Genomic DNA, 15,856 nt, shown 5'->3' on the forward strand with positions numbered 1-15,856 from the left:
AAAATGTAGCTGTAGAATATAAATCTTAAAAATATGGACACAAGTAAAAATTGTTTAAAGTGTTTAGAGAGCATAGACAGAAAAACATTTTTTACATATGGTTACCATTTTAAATGTTCCTCTTTTTAATGTGTTTTAGCCTATATGTTGTTGCTTGTTGCTATATGTTGTTATAGTCACATCTTTAATATATTGTAGAGTTCAGTCTTTTTTTTTATCAATATTCTGATTTCTGAATATTCTGGTATTCAGATTTCATCAAATTTAATGTCAACACAACTTGTTCTTTCAGTTGTTAGGAATTTCACACATGATTTATTTTACTCACAACCTGTAGGTTATATGTTTTTTTGGGGGGTTGTTAAATATGTTGTTAAATATGTTTGTCTGATCATTATAACACGTTATATGAGCTGTATTCAAATTGAAATATTAAAGCTGGACCTTAAAGTAAACAAAAAGAAAAAGAAAAAAACATCCAGGAATCTAAATTACATGACTTTACCCAAGTTCACCCTACATAATCTACAATAAAACAATATATAAAGACAGTCTTAGGTTCAGACAATAAACAGTGAGAGGAAGCACAAAGGTCAAAGTCAGTCAAATGGTCAAAAGAGTAAATGAGTTTTGAATAGCTTGAAAATGCCAATATCAAATGTCACATTACTTCTGCATCATGTGCAACTCAAAATCAAGCAGCATGTGTGATGTTCCACTCATAACTTGACCTGTCTTTGGATGTGAAAAACAATTAAAAAGACATGCAGTGGAACACAGAAACGTGTTCTGTGTGAACTGGCCTATATGTTTTGTCAATGCTTGTCCAAAACTGATCTGGATAGAAAGCGCTTGAGGAACAAAGCATTGCTTTGGTTACCTTTGCTTATGTCTGTAAGATCAGTCGAACTAAATCTTGTAATCTATATCTTTACTAAAACATTGTGTAGTGGAAAATAAATAAATACATTTTAAAAAAGTGTTGCATTGGGAGTTACTAAGATAGTGGGCCTATTCAAAATTAAACAGCTTTATGTCATATGAATCATCATCTTATTTAAATGTGCATGATTTTAAGCGTGTTCAAAAATACTGCTCACTTCCCCCCTACAATTAGAAGGGTCAGATTTCCCAAATCCCTCTCTTAATTCACACCCTATGTATTTTGTCAAGAAGACATAAAAAATAAACATATTACAGCTATGTCCATCTCCCATCACTACTATATATATATATATATTTTAAAGTCTGTTTTTATTCCTCTTCGAGTTGCCTGTTTCTTCTCTCTTCTTCTACATAGATTCAATTAGTTGTTTTCTAAGAAGCAGTAAAAGCATTGTGTTCCACGTGTAATCTAATTCCACACCCGCTCTAGCCAAAGGCGATGATTTCTATTAGATATGGGCAATCAGTTCATCCCATTAAAGTCAATGAATGTCCCCTTAAAGCTCTCCAGCGTTTCTTTTATGAAACCTTTACAGGCCTGTTTTTGTGCAGTTTTGTACATATTCGGGTTCAGATTAGATAACAAAAGTAAGGAACAGGGTTTGATTTATTTGTTCTGTAACACACATTCTTCCTCCAAAGGAACTGGAATCTCTCATTTCTATTTCAGGATGTTGCCATACATGTGAGAGAGGGTGATGCTAAAGAAGGTAACCTTTAAAGCAAAGCAACCTTTCCTTGAAGCATAAAGGATATTTGCATATTTTGCATCAATATTGCAATAAGTCTCAGGAGTTAGACAGGAGTAAGCACTGGAATTATCTGCCATATGAGCCACTACAATATCTGAGGGCATCGTATAATCATGCTATAAACACAATCATTGAACCCTGACCTGCACTTTTATCTATTATTTAAACCAACTGTTTACATAAAATGGGTTTTGCATCATAAATCTATATACCAGTTCAGGGTATAATTCATTTTATTTAAAAGAAACTCAAAGCAGTAGATGATCAACGGTGCCAGGGCCCACAGTAAACTGTCACTTATTGCACTAAATAAGGACTTTGATGTCAAGAAATTAGTATTCTTGAATTCCCCTAATTATGCCGTTTCCAGTTCTGTGACAGATCAATGTCACGAATATGGGGTAATGCATGTCATTCAGGACAAGACTGATGAGCTAGGATCACATTTGCCCTTTTTGTTTTCTAATGATTGTATTAATATGTAGTTTGGATCAATAAACCTACTCTTCAGTGTTTTACAAAGCATGTATTGACCATTAAACACATGTACACATTAATTTCATGTATTTTGTCACTTTGGTTTTGGTATAAAACCTACAGTATAAAACAGAAATTGTGACAAAAATATTAGGACACCAAAATGTTAAGATAATGAATCTTGATGTCGTATACACTTATACAGTAAAAATACAGTATGACTTAAAAAAGAAGTCAACAATTGTATTGGTGCTTTTCTAATCCTTTTTTAACATGGTCAAATTGAAATGACAGATGTTGAATTGAGATTCATTAAGTATTTTTAAATCTCACACCAAAGATTTTTGTAGATGCAAGTCATTTAGCCATAATGTTTGGCAAGTACTTCCTACATTAGCAGTACAGTAGCCTATTTCAGCATTAGATCAATCCTAATCCCAGTTTCAATTGAACTAAACATCAGTATTAATTGATCTAACTGTCATGACAGATACACAAGTGAAGAACTTCCTTATATTTCCTCAAAAATGTTATTTCTGTCACATTGTGACTCATAGTTATGCAGTTCAAAAGCTGTAGCTTTACACAACACATAATTCTAATGCATTTCAAATAAATGCAACTTTTCTGAACTTTCTATACAGTACATCAAAGAACTGTGAAGAAATATCACGGTTTCCATAAAAAGGTGAAGCAGCACAATAATTTCCAACTAAGATAGTAAGAAATGTTTCTCAAGCACCAAATCAGCATGTTAGAATGATTTCTGAAAGATCATGTGACACTGAAGACTGGACTGAAAATTCAGCTTTGCACTCACATGAATAAATTACATTTTAATATATATTAAAATAGACAACTATTATTTTACATCACAATGATATCACAGAATTACTGTTTTTAATCTATTTGTGATCTAATAAACACATCCTTAGTGAGCACGAGACGACTTTCAAAAGCTTAAAAAAATATTTTAAACAGTAGTGTATGTATTCAAAAAAATATATATATGGGAAGTTTTTTTTTTTTTTTTTAGCATGAATTAATGCCTTGCCACAAGGAATCTATTTCACAATCTCTAGGCCTTAACATCAGTGCACTGTGCCCTATATTACATCATCTTTTTATGAGCAACATGTCATACAAAAACAGAAGCAGGTGTAATGATGAAATGCATAAAACTGAATGTTGTGCTTTGCTTGTCCTGTCTGAGAGAATAGACTTGAGTACATCAGCATGTACTCATTCATCCAGTGGATGGCGAAAGCTTAATGTACGTTTTATATGTGCTCTCACTAAGAGGAACTATAAGATGCTTCTTTCCAAGGTCAGGACCTCCTGCTCTGTAGGCATGATGGCTCAAAATAAAAAAGAAAGAGAGAGAGAGAGAGAGAGAGAGAGAGAGAAATGAAAATGATAAAACACAGCGATTTAAAGCCCCATTCTGACATCTTGACACACAAATTAAAGCTAAGATCAAAAGATGCAGTATGCTATACATTTCCTTATAAGGGAAAAGTATTTGATGCATACATTGTCTACACATACTGTGGGAGTGAAGGGTCTGTGATTTGCAGCTATTTTGCAACCCGTCAATAAGCAGTGTAGCCTGTCGGCACTGACCTTTTCAGACGAGCCCCCGATCAGCCCCCTCATCTGTTCCAGCACAGACCGCCCAGCCAAAGCCCTAACAGCTAACTCTTGTTTGGTCTTGTGCTAATAAAACCAGATTACTTGGGCTGATTGCCCACAATTTGACTAGGCAGACTCACCTCAGGCTGAAATAAAAATGAATGCTGCAATATTGTAAGCAAAAGAAGGGAGAAAGAGAGCGAAAGAAAGAAAGATGGACACGGAGACAGCGAGAGACAGAGAGAGAGAAACAGTAACAACAATGTGACTTAATTGATTCCATGCAATCTCATCAGTTGTGATTAAATGAAATGAATTTAATGAAATGCCCCCGTCATGTTTGAAAAGGTTAAAACAAATTGACGGTGGAAATCACAGCTGGTTATCACAGCGTGTGGAGCAGCAGGACCTTAATGAAGTGAGTGCAATCCCATCCTTCATCCTGCTGTATCAAGAGGAGAGAGAGAAAGAACATTAGCTGCTCATAAGACATCATCATATCGTCGTCCCTGACCTGCCCTCTGATGATATTATATGGACAAAAGCACTGCAAGTCGCATGCTGAGTACTCTTACTGAGTGACTTGGTTTTGATATACTGCAGCTCAGCACTACTGAAGGTACATTACAGAAACCGCTTAATGATGAACCTGTTTCTCCTTTACCAACCTCCTTTAAAATATTAAAGAGGACAGGTATTTCATCCTACGCTGATGGAAAGGCGTTGCAGGCATTGTGTTTGACTATGCTGAATCAATGTAATGTAATGTCACATGCTGTCTACTAAGCAACTTAATTTGCTTGATTTTTGGAGGCAGCAGATTTATCCTTCACTGCCTATACTGTGGAATCGATTCTGTGACAGTTGAGCTAAAAATAAATGGTGTCTGAAAGTTGCAGTTGGCGGTGAGTTTGTGTGTAAATGTATTTTTTGAATTATTATTATTTTTTTTTTTTTTTACAATATTTTGAACTTTTAATTTCATTTATGACAAGAAATTTGTATTGTAGTAGTAATTCAATATACACTTGGTTATCACCAAACCTCTCTCAATTTTGCTATCAAGAGAAAAATGACATTATCACTAAAAATGTTATAATTAAAAAATTATGCTTCCCCAGAAGCTTGTCCAGTTTTGTGAGGTACCTACTTGCCCAAAGGCTGCCTGCAAAGTCATTGCCTGACAGGCCAGCTAGGCAACAAGTCAACTGCCTAAACTTCTGGACACAGAGAAAGGGTGTCTTTTTTTGTCATTTTGAAGAATAGACCCTCTATGACCACTATGTGCCCTAAAAGCAGTTTATCTGAGCCTGCACTGATGCTGACTATACTTGACAGTCTTTGTGACATTATGACATCAATGTGTGAACTCAGATTGTAGAGGCTTATGCTGCTATTTGGGACAGAGCTGAGTAACAGCACAGATGATGAAACATGACCTTTGACCTCAACTATATGATATTTTATAATGACTTGAGACCGCAGAGAAGTGACAAAGGGGATTTTTCATTTTATTATTTCTAACTTTGTACACATGCATCCTGAAACGCCATAAAAGCGGGAGTATATCCACTATTGTGGATGTACATTTCCAGTATTTGCACATTCACTAAAGATTTCTTTAGAAATGAGGAGAGGTTTATGCAGATGATTGGCTTTCTGTATGGAGTTGCTGTCACCTAGTGGAAGTTTTCAGTATGAAAGTATTTCTTAGGAGGCTGCTAATCAGCAGTTTTTCTTCTGTATGGCCTGATAATTCACAAGAGTGTACAAACTCTTCTAACAAGTGTTCATGAACTCAGCCATAAAAGGGACAACAAATACTAGTTAAAATTCAAAGGATTTTTTTAATTGCAAAAAAAAGCTAACTTTGCTGTGTTAACAAAATCATAATTGCAACCTGCATTGCTAAATAAATACCACTGCAGAGGGATCATCTGAAACCAAGCCCTTTGGTGCATACTACCGTGGGCGTGTTGTGTTGTCTGTTTGCTCACAAATTGGCCTATTTTCAGTGGATGCAACAGAGCATTAGTCTGAACAAGCAGCAGGGACAGAACGCTAACTCAGCAACATCTCCCCTCAATGGGAATGCAAATAAAAACAAGATGCAAAGCAAAACCTTTGATTACAACTCACTTTCTGTACCAACATCCCTGAGCAGAAAGGGAAAAACATTTAAAAAGAAAAGAAACTTTGTATTTGTATAAGAATATATTTTGTAAAATATTCATTAAAAAAAAATCCACTTTTCCATAAAAGACACACAAGCACATGATCTCCAATGTTATCACAAAATAACTTTTTTTCAAATGAGATATTATCAAATAATATATATATTTATTAGACTTTCTAAAATAAAATGCATAAAAAAACTGAATTGGAACTAAGCTTCATGTCTAAAAAGCTGAGGGGTGTTATAACAATAAAATTAATTTTTAGCTGCAGATTAAGACAGTTTGAACTATGACTTTGTCTCAATAAACTCCTAATTTGCTTAAGGTATGTTTTAGCATGCCTATATGCATTATCAATGATCTGAAACCCTTTAAATAAACCACTGAATAGTTTATGAAATACTTGGTGGTGTAAACAGAAAACTGCTGACAGGGCATATGCGAGTGTACAAAATCCCTCCGCCCAAGCTTAATGGATGTGTTCAAATGGCGTGGCAGAATATGAACTTTATGACTGCATGCTCTCAGTCATCTTTCTTATCAGAGGTACTGTCCTCTTGGTGGTTATTATGAGAAGCAGTACAGCAGTGAGACAAACTGGCATCAAAATCTAACTCCTCCCCCTGGAGACCCTGGTAACGCTGTAGCTCGATGTAGGTGGTGAAGAGCTTGGCATACTCTGGGTGGGTGAGAGCGAAGGAACAAAACTCATCTGAAAGTCAAATAGAGAAATTAAAGTTACTACAGATTTATACTTTTGATACTCAAAAAGAAGCCACACTAATCAACTAAGTGTGGCGGGCATTAATGAATGAATAACATAATATGAATATGCTATGGTAAATAGGATATTTACAACAGACAATGTATGAAAACATCCTTGGTTTAATTTGGCATGCAGCTGAAATCAATTCACACTTCATGACAACTTTCTACAAGTTTTACAAAAGACCAATCCCAGTCATAATTCAACCTTGACAACTGATAAATGAGAAAAATAACAACAAGCCTTCACTAGAAAGTGTTCATGATTAAACATACAAATATTTTCGAAGGCACACTCTTAAAAATTACGGTGCTTCACGATGCCATAGAAGAACCTTTCTGTCTAAATGGTTCCATAAAGAACCTTTAACATGTGATGAACCTTTCTGTTTGACAAAATGTTCTTTGTGCCAAAAGAAGGTTCTTCAGATTACAAAAAGGTAAGAAAGAGATGGTTCTTTAAAGAACCTTTGACTGAATGGTTCCTTGTGGAACCAAAATGGTTCTTCTATGGCATCACTTGAAGAACCTTTTGAAACACCTTTATTTACATACACAGAATGGAATCATGTGCCGCTAACCATGATACTTTCATTTGCAGAAAAAGCATTGGGACCTGGGTTGATGCTTTTTAAATAACTTAAATTAGTGTGGAAACTTCTGTTGGACTTTTAAACCTATACTGAAAACAAGCATTCAGACTAAGAAATCTGCTAGTTCTTGCTTGCTGAATGCATGCAACAGACAGCCCAAAGTCAAGGTTCATTTCAGACATGAAATGATCTGTTTTAAGGGATTTGGACTGATTTGGAGTGATACTGCCTAGATTGTCAAGTCAAGACAAATCCATGTTCAAAAGCAGTTCTATTTAAACATTTATTGGAACAATTAAGCCTAAATATATTTTCAAATCAATAAGATTAGTTTAATAAAGATGATGTTAGTATAATGCAATTTAGCATTGAGTAATTTGCTTAATACAACCTAATCCAGGGATCTCCAACCCTGCTCCTGGAGAGCTACCGTCCTGTAGACTTCAGTTCCAACCCTGCTCCAACACACCTGTCTGTAATTATCAAGTAGCCCTGAACACCTTGATTAGCTGCTTCAGGTGTGTTTGATTGGGGTTGGGGCTGAAATGTGTAGGACGGTAGCTCTCCAGGAGCAGGGTTAGAGACCACTGACCTAAACAGACCACCAAAGTTAACATTGCCAGTGTTAGGCCTGTGTGTAGTTCAGTTCAGTCTTACAAGCAACAATTGGGTTTCACAACTTGACAACCACTGCCATCGTTCCTGTGAATTGTGTTTGCTTTTAAAAATCTAAAAAACATTCCAACTTGCAAAAACACTGAATATAGCAAAAAAATGAAATTATCATGACAGCCCACAGAACACTTGGTTATAATAGTAGCAGTTCTAATAGTATGTTATTTGTTTGATAATTGAAATACACCATGGTTGAAAAACGAAGGATCCCACTTTATAGTAGGATGTCTTAACTACTATGTCTATCAGAAATGTACTTATTGTGTTCATATGTATTGCAAAACACTTTTTCTGCTATTGAGGTGGGACATGGGTAAAGTTAGGGGACAGGTTTGGTGGTTTGGGTAGGTTTGAGGGTGAGTAATAATTACACTGTTGACCCATTCCTTGGTCAACAGTGTAATTATAAATGTAATAAGAGAAATCAATTACAGATGCAATTACATGCAGATATTTTTTCAAATATAAGTACAATGTAAAAACATGTATGTACACAAATAGTGCACTGTACCAAATGATTAATTTAAATGTAAGTACATAGTAGTTAAGGCCACCTAATAAAAAATGGGAATAAAATAAGTATTCTCTGAATGAAAGCAATATTAATATGATTGACAGTTTTATCACTATGGTAGTTGCTATACAGTTGGCAAACAGACCATAAGTTATGTGTCCTGATCCATCTGCATCAATTTCTTTGAAGAGGCTGTGGACGTCAAGATCACACACTCCAAGAGCAGAACGCAGCAAACCGCTAAACTCCTCTTGTGTGATGCAGTTGTCCTCATCAATGTCAAACAGCTGTAGCAAAAATTCACAGACACATGATGCACATTTTTTGACAATAAATCCCACAATAGTACTCACACGTAGTAATATTCTACTCTTGACTTTCTTTTTGTCAAGTTCAAGATTTTGTTTTTGTAAACCACCTCAAGGTGTTAACAACCACTGGCACTAACCACACCACAAAATACCTTCTTTTAATCTTTATCAGATGAAATCTTCTTTTTATCTTCGCACAATCACATTTTGAGATTTCATTGATATTTTTTTTTTTCACAATAACATCAGTGCTATCTGTGATATCATTACCTTAAAAATAGTCTGAATGACTTCTTCATTATTAGCAGGGCGGCACAGAACTGTGACACCAATGACATACTCTCTGAAATCAATGGTGCCATCACCATTCTACAAAGAGAAAACATATGCTTCAAACAGGCAACACTGTGAATAAAATATAATGCAGTTAGAGTCATCCAGTACCATAGATTCACTGTAGATTTGTTGTTTTGGAAATATTATTAAGCAGATTTTAAAGCAGATATCTGAGAGCATTTCATACATTAGCTTGAGTTCTGGATCTAAGTCAGAATATCTTTTTCCATGTGGTTAGTTATAGACAAACTCACCCTGTCAAACAGAGCGAAGAGCTCCTGTAGAGCTGGGCTGACAGGCAGTTTGAGAAAGCCGGCAAACTCCTCAATTGTGATCCTGCCGCCTTTGCAAGAACAGGCTATGTTGGCAAAACTCTCCAATTCCTTCTTCACATTGTCCCATTTTAATCTGGAGTTACAACCGAAACAAAGATTTTAAGCTTAAACTAAAATAAGATTAAAATGTGGGATACCAGTCTCAAAATGTTTACTAATATATATATATATATATATATATATATATATATATATATATATATATATATATATATATATATATATATATATATTTATTAAATATACAGTCATACTCCAGTTTCCTGCTAATCTTGGTAAACTCCACGAGACCTGCCTCCATAGGCAGGGTCAGTTCTCCAGCTGCAATCATCAGACGACAATCTTCGTAGGTGTGGTCTGTGACCGGTAGGCCCAGAGACCTAGTGACAGAGTGAGAAATTGTGATACAACCAATAACACTGAAATATTGTATTGTGCACACATCGTAAGTATCCATTAAATATAACATTATAAAGACACAGAAGGATAAATAGCAACAAGGCATGCTTACTCAGCCATTACAGCTCTCACTGACTGAGCAAACTTGAAAGGACACTTTTTCTCCATCTCAGTAGGAATTTGAGGGGGCAGAAACTAAAACACAAATGAAATAAATATACTTAACTTTTTGGAGATTAGCTATAGTATGTGGGATTAGCTTTGTCATTCATCTTTCTTCATTAAAGGTGCAAAAAGCTGAGCATATAATCATGAAATACATAAATATTTCTCACAGACCTCAACCTCCACTGTAGTATAGAGCTGACAGAGTGTGAGCAGCAGTAGTCTGGCCCTAAAACAGGAACTGGTGGTGAGGTTCCAAACCAACAGCATTTTCAGGAAGCACTGCTCTCTTTATATGCATGACTGTGCAACTGCATTTCTCGTATAACATACAAAAGGGTCTCAAAACCAAGCTTATCTACGAAAGCGATCTACAACATTACGCATGCAGAGATGTCTCAACGTGTAAGGAGGAAGATGAGAATTTAGTCAGACCACATGTTATTTCCCCATTTGGTTTGAATATAAAATTTCTCTTATATTAAATTCAAAAAAAAAAAAAAAAAGATTTATCATCATTTGGCTCATAAAAAGAGTGTTTCTTGCAACATAATATTCAATTCTGGCGGGTGAATCTGAATTATGATGACCTTTTCCTTGTAACAATGATTGGAAAATACCTAATTGTGAAAGCATTTCATCAGCTGTTTTACTGGCTTTGTTTATGTTTATTACTACTTACGATTTTGGACCCTGCCATGTCCATGTAACTGTGTCCTGTAAGTATTAAAAAGACACACTTTGGTAAGAAATCTTTCATTTAAAGAGGTATGTATGAACATTGATCTATTCACACAAGAGCAGCAGATTATGTAAGTGCTCAACTGACATACTTGCAGAGCCGTTTGCTAGGTATGCATTTGTATGCTAATTTTATGGTCTGCTAAAGTGCTCTTTGGTTATTTATGGATTTTTATTTTACATATATTTAAAATTCTTGTGTTACTCAAAAACTGAGGCATCATGACAACAGTATAGGACTTTTGTTGAATTCATACTGACCAACTTATTTGGGTATCTGATCAGAACAGGCTGTACTGGGACTCCTGGGACAAAGGCACCTATGGAGGTTAAGAGAGTAGCACATAAGCACCTTTTATTAATTCTCATGAAAAACTGCTCAGTACAAGAGTTCCATCTGTTTTCTGTATGGAGTCATATGCTTCAGAATGCTGTTAAATCCCTGTCTGACACTCCATTGATCACACCATGCTCTACATATCAGGTCATAGCTATCTGACAGGTTCTCAAGCGGACAATCAATGATTATAAATGAAGCAAACACTGTCCTAATGATATGACCTGAATGTAGAGAGAAATCTATAGATCTTACATAATACAGTAATAAATATAATCACTCTGATCTGCTCAATTAATGTAGCCTACAACATAACAGAGTTTTTTTTTTTTTTTAAATATATTTTAATAAATGTCACAGACTCAAAGGGATAAACACTTAGCGGTGTGGATAAAACCTATTCATAGACACAACACTCCCTCTCTTTTATGTGCTGTGTTTTGCTGGCTTCAGCAGACCTCATTCTACTTTTTATAGTACGCCAAAACAAACTGTAAGCTTTGGAATCCCGTAATACCACGATAGTTTCTTTTTCCCTTGAATTGTATACATTTGCATTAGGAAAATGAGTTATCTGATAACAGACAATAAGATTTCCATACTGTGCAGTTCATACACAATCTTCATTATGCACTGACTTTTGCTGCCTACAACACAGTATATTTGTATATTTAATGTATCTGTAAATATCTCAAACAGATCTTAACAGTTAATCTGTAATATTATAGTGACTATGTTATAATTAAAATGCATCGTTAATAGAATTTCTACATAACAAAAAAATAAATTAATAAACACAATCTGCTAACCTTGTTTAAAGGTAATGAGACATGATCTGTTTGTACATGTTCCTTCAGGGAAAATAAGAACCTAAAAAAGAAAATAACACCAGTGATATTTTCAATGGTCCAAAAGATCCAAAATGTTGACACCAAACATTGTTTGGGAACCGGACATCCTTTATTCTATCTGGGGAAGTACAGGTCTAAGAGTAATTTCCTGCTTTCAAAATGTGGAAAACACTTTGTTACTTTGGTTTCACATGGTCAGATTCACAAAGTCACATATGAAAAAATATATAATAAAATAAAGTTATTTAAATGAGGCAGTGTAATCTTTCATTTATGATGTAATCGAGTAAATTAGTGGTGTTACAGACCTTTAGGATGTTAGAAGAAGAGACACTCACCTGTGGCCAGTGTCCTCCTGACTTTGCTCTCCGCTCAATCTCAAGGATAGTGTTTCTACGAGAGTCTGGATCTTTGCGTGAAACAAGCACTGGCTGCACACAGCGCAAAAACCCTGGGGAACATAACATCATCTTACCCACTGAAGTATAAGGGAATGCTAAGTAATGATAATAGTCAATGCAAAACTAAACACATGCAAAATTAACAAATAATGGATATTTAACAACATTTTTTTTCTTTCTGCCCTGGTTTTGTTTTGGTTTGTTTCTTTGTGTTGTATGTGGTACTTAGAAACTAAACTGATAAACAAAACATACATATTCAAAAGCTACTAGAACACATTATGAAATCATTTGCCATTAGAGTTAGTTTTTGCATAGACCAGTATTGATGCAAATATCCATACTGCCAAAGATCGGTGCTTCCAGGGACTCTGAACGGGATACAGTAGAGGGTAGACCAGTTTCAATACAGACAATGGCATCAAAGAAAGAAGAGTGGGGGGCCACAGCTAGAATAGGGGCCTCTACACTGCTGGCCTGCTTCCCCTTCACCACAACCCTGAAGCCCATGCCGAAGAAATACAGCCGGCTTAGAAAGGTCATCACTCTTTTGTGCATGAACCTGCCCACAAACAAACATATACAAGCACACAAACATGAGGAATCATACTGGATATTGACATTAATTAGTCCAACATACTGACACATACACACAGCACAAAAAGCTTGCTTTAATGGCTTTGAAACTGTGTGCTCATCGGGTGTCAGATCAGCACATTGTTGCATCAGTTTAGAAAAGAACCACATCCCTCCAACCGCCGTGTTACCTCCTACGCTAAGACTTAATTAATCTGATCAGTGTGGTCAATCCAAGAAGAAACGAGATACAGCAAAATGAGCTGTTTTGCAAGAAACCATGTGGCTTGTTTGACAGAGAAGCATGAATTAAACAGAATGGAGGGGTTCTGTAATGCAGCAGTTATGTGTAACTGCTGATATGCAAACCACAAATTTCACACCACCATCTCTTACATCTATTATTAACACAGAGGAAACAAACACACATACAAATACATAAACCCACCTTCCTCCCACCCACACATCCTGACAAATCACTATTAGCTTATGTTTAACTTTTTAGCATGTAGCAAAGGGAACAAATCAGGAACTAAGACAAAAACTCAAAATGATAAGAGGTAGTGCTATCTGTAAGGTCAAGGTGTAAGGTTTGATGTGCTAACTGTCAAGTTTAGTTAATAGGCCAGGAGAATATAAAGCTCAAAAAAGTCGCCCATAAAAAGGTCAATTTTATTCTTGTGTTGAAATGTAAGAGGTGGCATGTATCTGTGATTAATATGAGTGAACAGGGACTGGTATTTACCTTCTCCAGCCAGTCATGGGCTCCACTGCTCCTTTCAGAGACTGTCTGAATGTTATCATGACAGAAACCGGCCACATGAACATGAGAACGAGAAGCAAGAAAATGCCACGGAGCGGCACAAGGATGATTCCCAGAAGAAAACACTAGATACACAGATAAGATAAAAATCGACACACTACATTAATATAACGTAGTTAATATTTTTTTTTAATACATTTCATAAACTTATCTAACATACAAATAACCCAGCACAATTTCCATCCTTGGCAACAGGATGACAGGATAAAGTATTATGTAGACATGCAATGCAGTCAAGACCTGTCTGGAAAACATTCGTCAACCAATCAGATTCAAGCATTCAACAGCCCTGTAGTATATATACTCATCTCAAATCAAATAAATAAATAACAAAAATTAATAAGTAAAGATAATATATATTTTTTAGACTTTTATTGAAGAACATGCACTTTTTAAAATGTCTGGAATCAGAAAATAAAATAGTTAGAAAAATCATCTTTGACAATTACAGTAAAAAAAAAAAAAAAAAAAAAAAATATATATATATATATATATATATATATATATATATATATATATATATATATATATTAGCTAAGCATATGAGATGGGGTTGGGTTACCTCAAATATTGCGTTGGGAAAGGTTGAGAAACGCCGACCTACCATGTAAACTAGCTCATTTAGACATAGTGTCAGAGATCTTGATTGTGTTCAACAATCAAAAGCATACCATAATACCCTAATTTTCCACTATATTTGATTGATATGCTTTACTGTAGTAAAAACATCTTATTAACTACTTTAAGTGATCAGAAATGCAACATTTATAACATTCTCTCTACCACATGTTGTGAACCGCGTTACTGCGTGATTCTCCCTTATTACACAAACGGTAACACTGTTTAAAATGGTAACATACACGAAGTAGCATAATCTGAACGCTTTCTGCAGCAGAGTGAAGTGCATATTTCTCATTTGTTTACTAATCTTACTAATTAAACATGTTCTACATTTGTTGAGAGCATTTACCAGTCCCTTTCCCTATTCAACCAATAAGATTAATCAGTTTTTGGAGGAAGGAGAAAATAAGAGAGTTAATGCAATGCAGAGGGAAACGGATCATAGGCAAATCAAATAGAAGTGGATACATTAATACGATGAAGACCTGAATGACGTCAGTGAAGAATAATATTGACAGGCATGTCATAAATGGAGAGCAGCACTCACTTTGATTGTATCGGCTTTAGTTAACTTAAGGTCGTTAACGAAAGGGTTGATGACGGCGGGCAGCAGCAGGGAATGCTGTCTGGGCAGCGCGAACACTCTCTGCGGAACAGCGGGCATCTTCACTCATCACAGCAGCAGCGTCTTCATGTGTCCAAGCCTGTCAGGGAAGCGCTTTCTATTTACACACCACAAGCACCACCTCACACATGACTTCAGCCCTAGCGGTCTGCGGATGTGTTTCGCAATCAAGTGAGCTACCTAACTAGGCGAGTGCTGTAACTTTGCCATATGCTAGCCATCCCAGGAGTCTGAGTTTCTGTGTGTGCACCGGCTGCCCTGAAATGCGCTTACAATGTCCTAAAACGTTGTGTAACTATAGGCAGCTCAGTAGGTTTTTGAGACAGAGCCGGTGTGTTTACACCCCACCTCTTAGGGACATAATCCTATTAGCCATGTAGTAGCCACTAAATGTGCCCTAGTTGTTATTCTCTTCGGGTTAACCTATGGGATGATATTAGACTCAAAATGATTAATAGATGCACGCACAATTATCCGTGTACTGCATACATTTTATGCATGCATCTTACTAACCACAAACAAATGCCTTTCAATTTAAATCTGTGGAATTCGGTATTAAATGATTGTGCAGCGACTTGAGCAAATGCAGACATGTTTGCGAATTGTGCGTTCATCTGTTAATAATTTTGATTCTAATATCATTCCATATTTAACAACTTATACTAGAGGCGTCGCAAGCCCTAATGAAATCTTTCGGATACATCGTCTAACATTATTGTATACGGGGCTGAGAAACATTTTTCTGACCATACTTCATGTCGAGGGCTCCGTTGGCCGGGTTAGATGCAGTGATGCTTGACTCGAG

General features: G+C 35.8%; 1 protein-coding gene across 1 annotated transcript; it reads right to left on the reverse strand.

Annotated features, from left to right (window-relative positions):
* Positions 1-5,633: 5,633 nt before the first annotated feature.
* On the reverse strand, positions 5,634-15,416 carry LOC109105508 (lysophosphatidylcholine acyltransferase 2). The gene is made up of 14 exons (XM_042727864.1): positions 14,974-15,416; positions 13,728-13,870; positions 12,751-12,968; positions 12,344-12,456; positions 11,964-12,024; positions 11,079-11,137; positions 10,759-10,793; positions 10,251-10,305; positions 10,024-10,106; positions 9,767-9,892; positions 9,432-9,585; positions 9,112-9,210; positions 8,676-8,817; positions 5,634-6,695 (listed from the first exon to the last, which is right to left on the reverse strand). Exons 1-14 carry the CDS (start codon positions 15,088-15,090, stop codon positions 6,508-6,510), a joined length of 1,593 nt encoding a protein of 530 aa, XP_042583798.1. The 5' UTR covers positions 15,091-15,416; the 3' UTR covers positions 5,634-6,507.
* Positions 15,417-15,856: the final 440 nt, after the last annotated feature.

The sequence above is a fragment of the Cyprinus carpio genome, chromosome B7 (genome assembly GCF_018340385.1).
Source record: "Cyprinus carpio isolate SPL01 chromosome B7, ASM1834038v1, whole genome shotgun sequence".
NCBI lineage: Eukaryota > Metazoa > Chordata > Actinopteri > Cypriniformes > Cyprinidae > Cyprinus > Cyprinus carpio.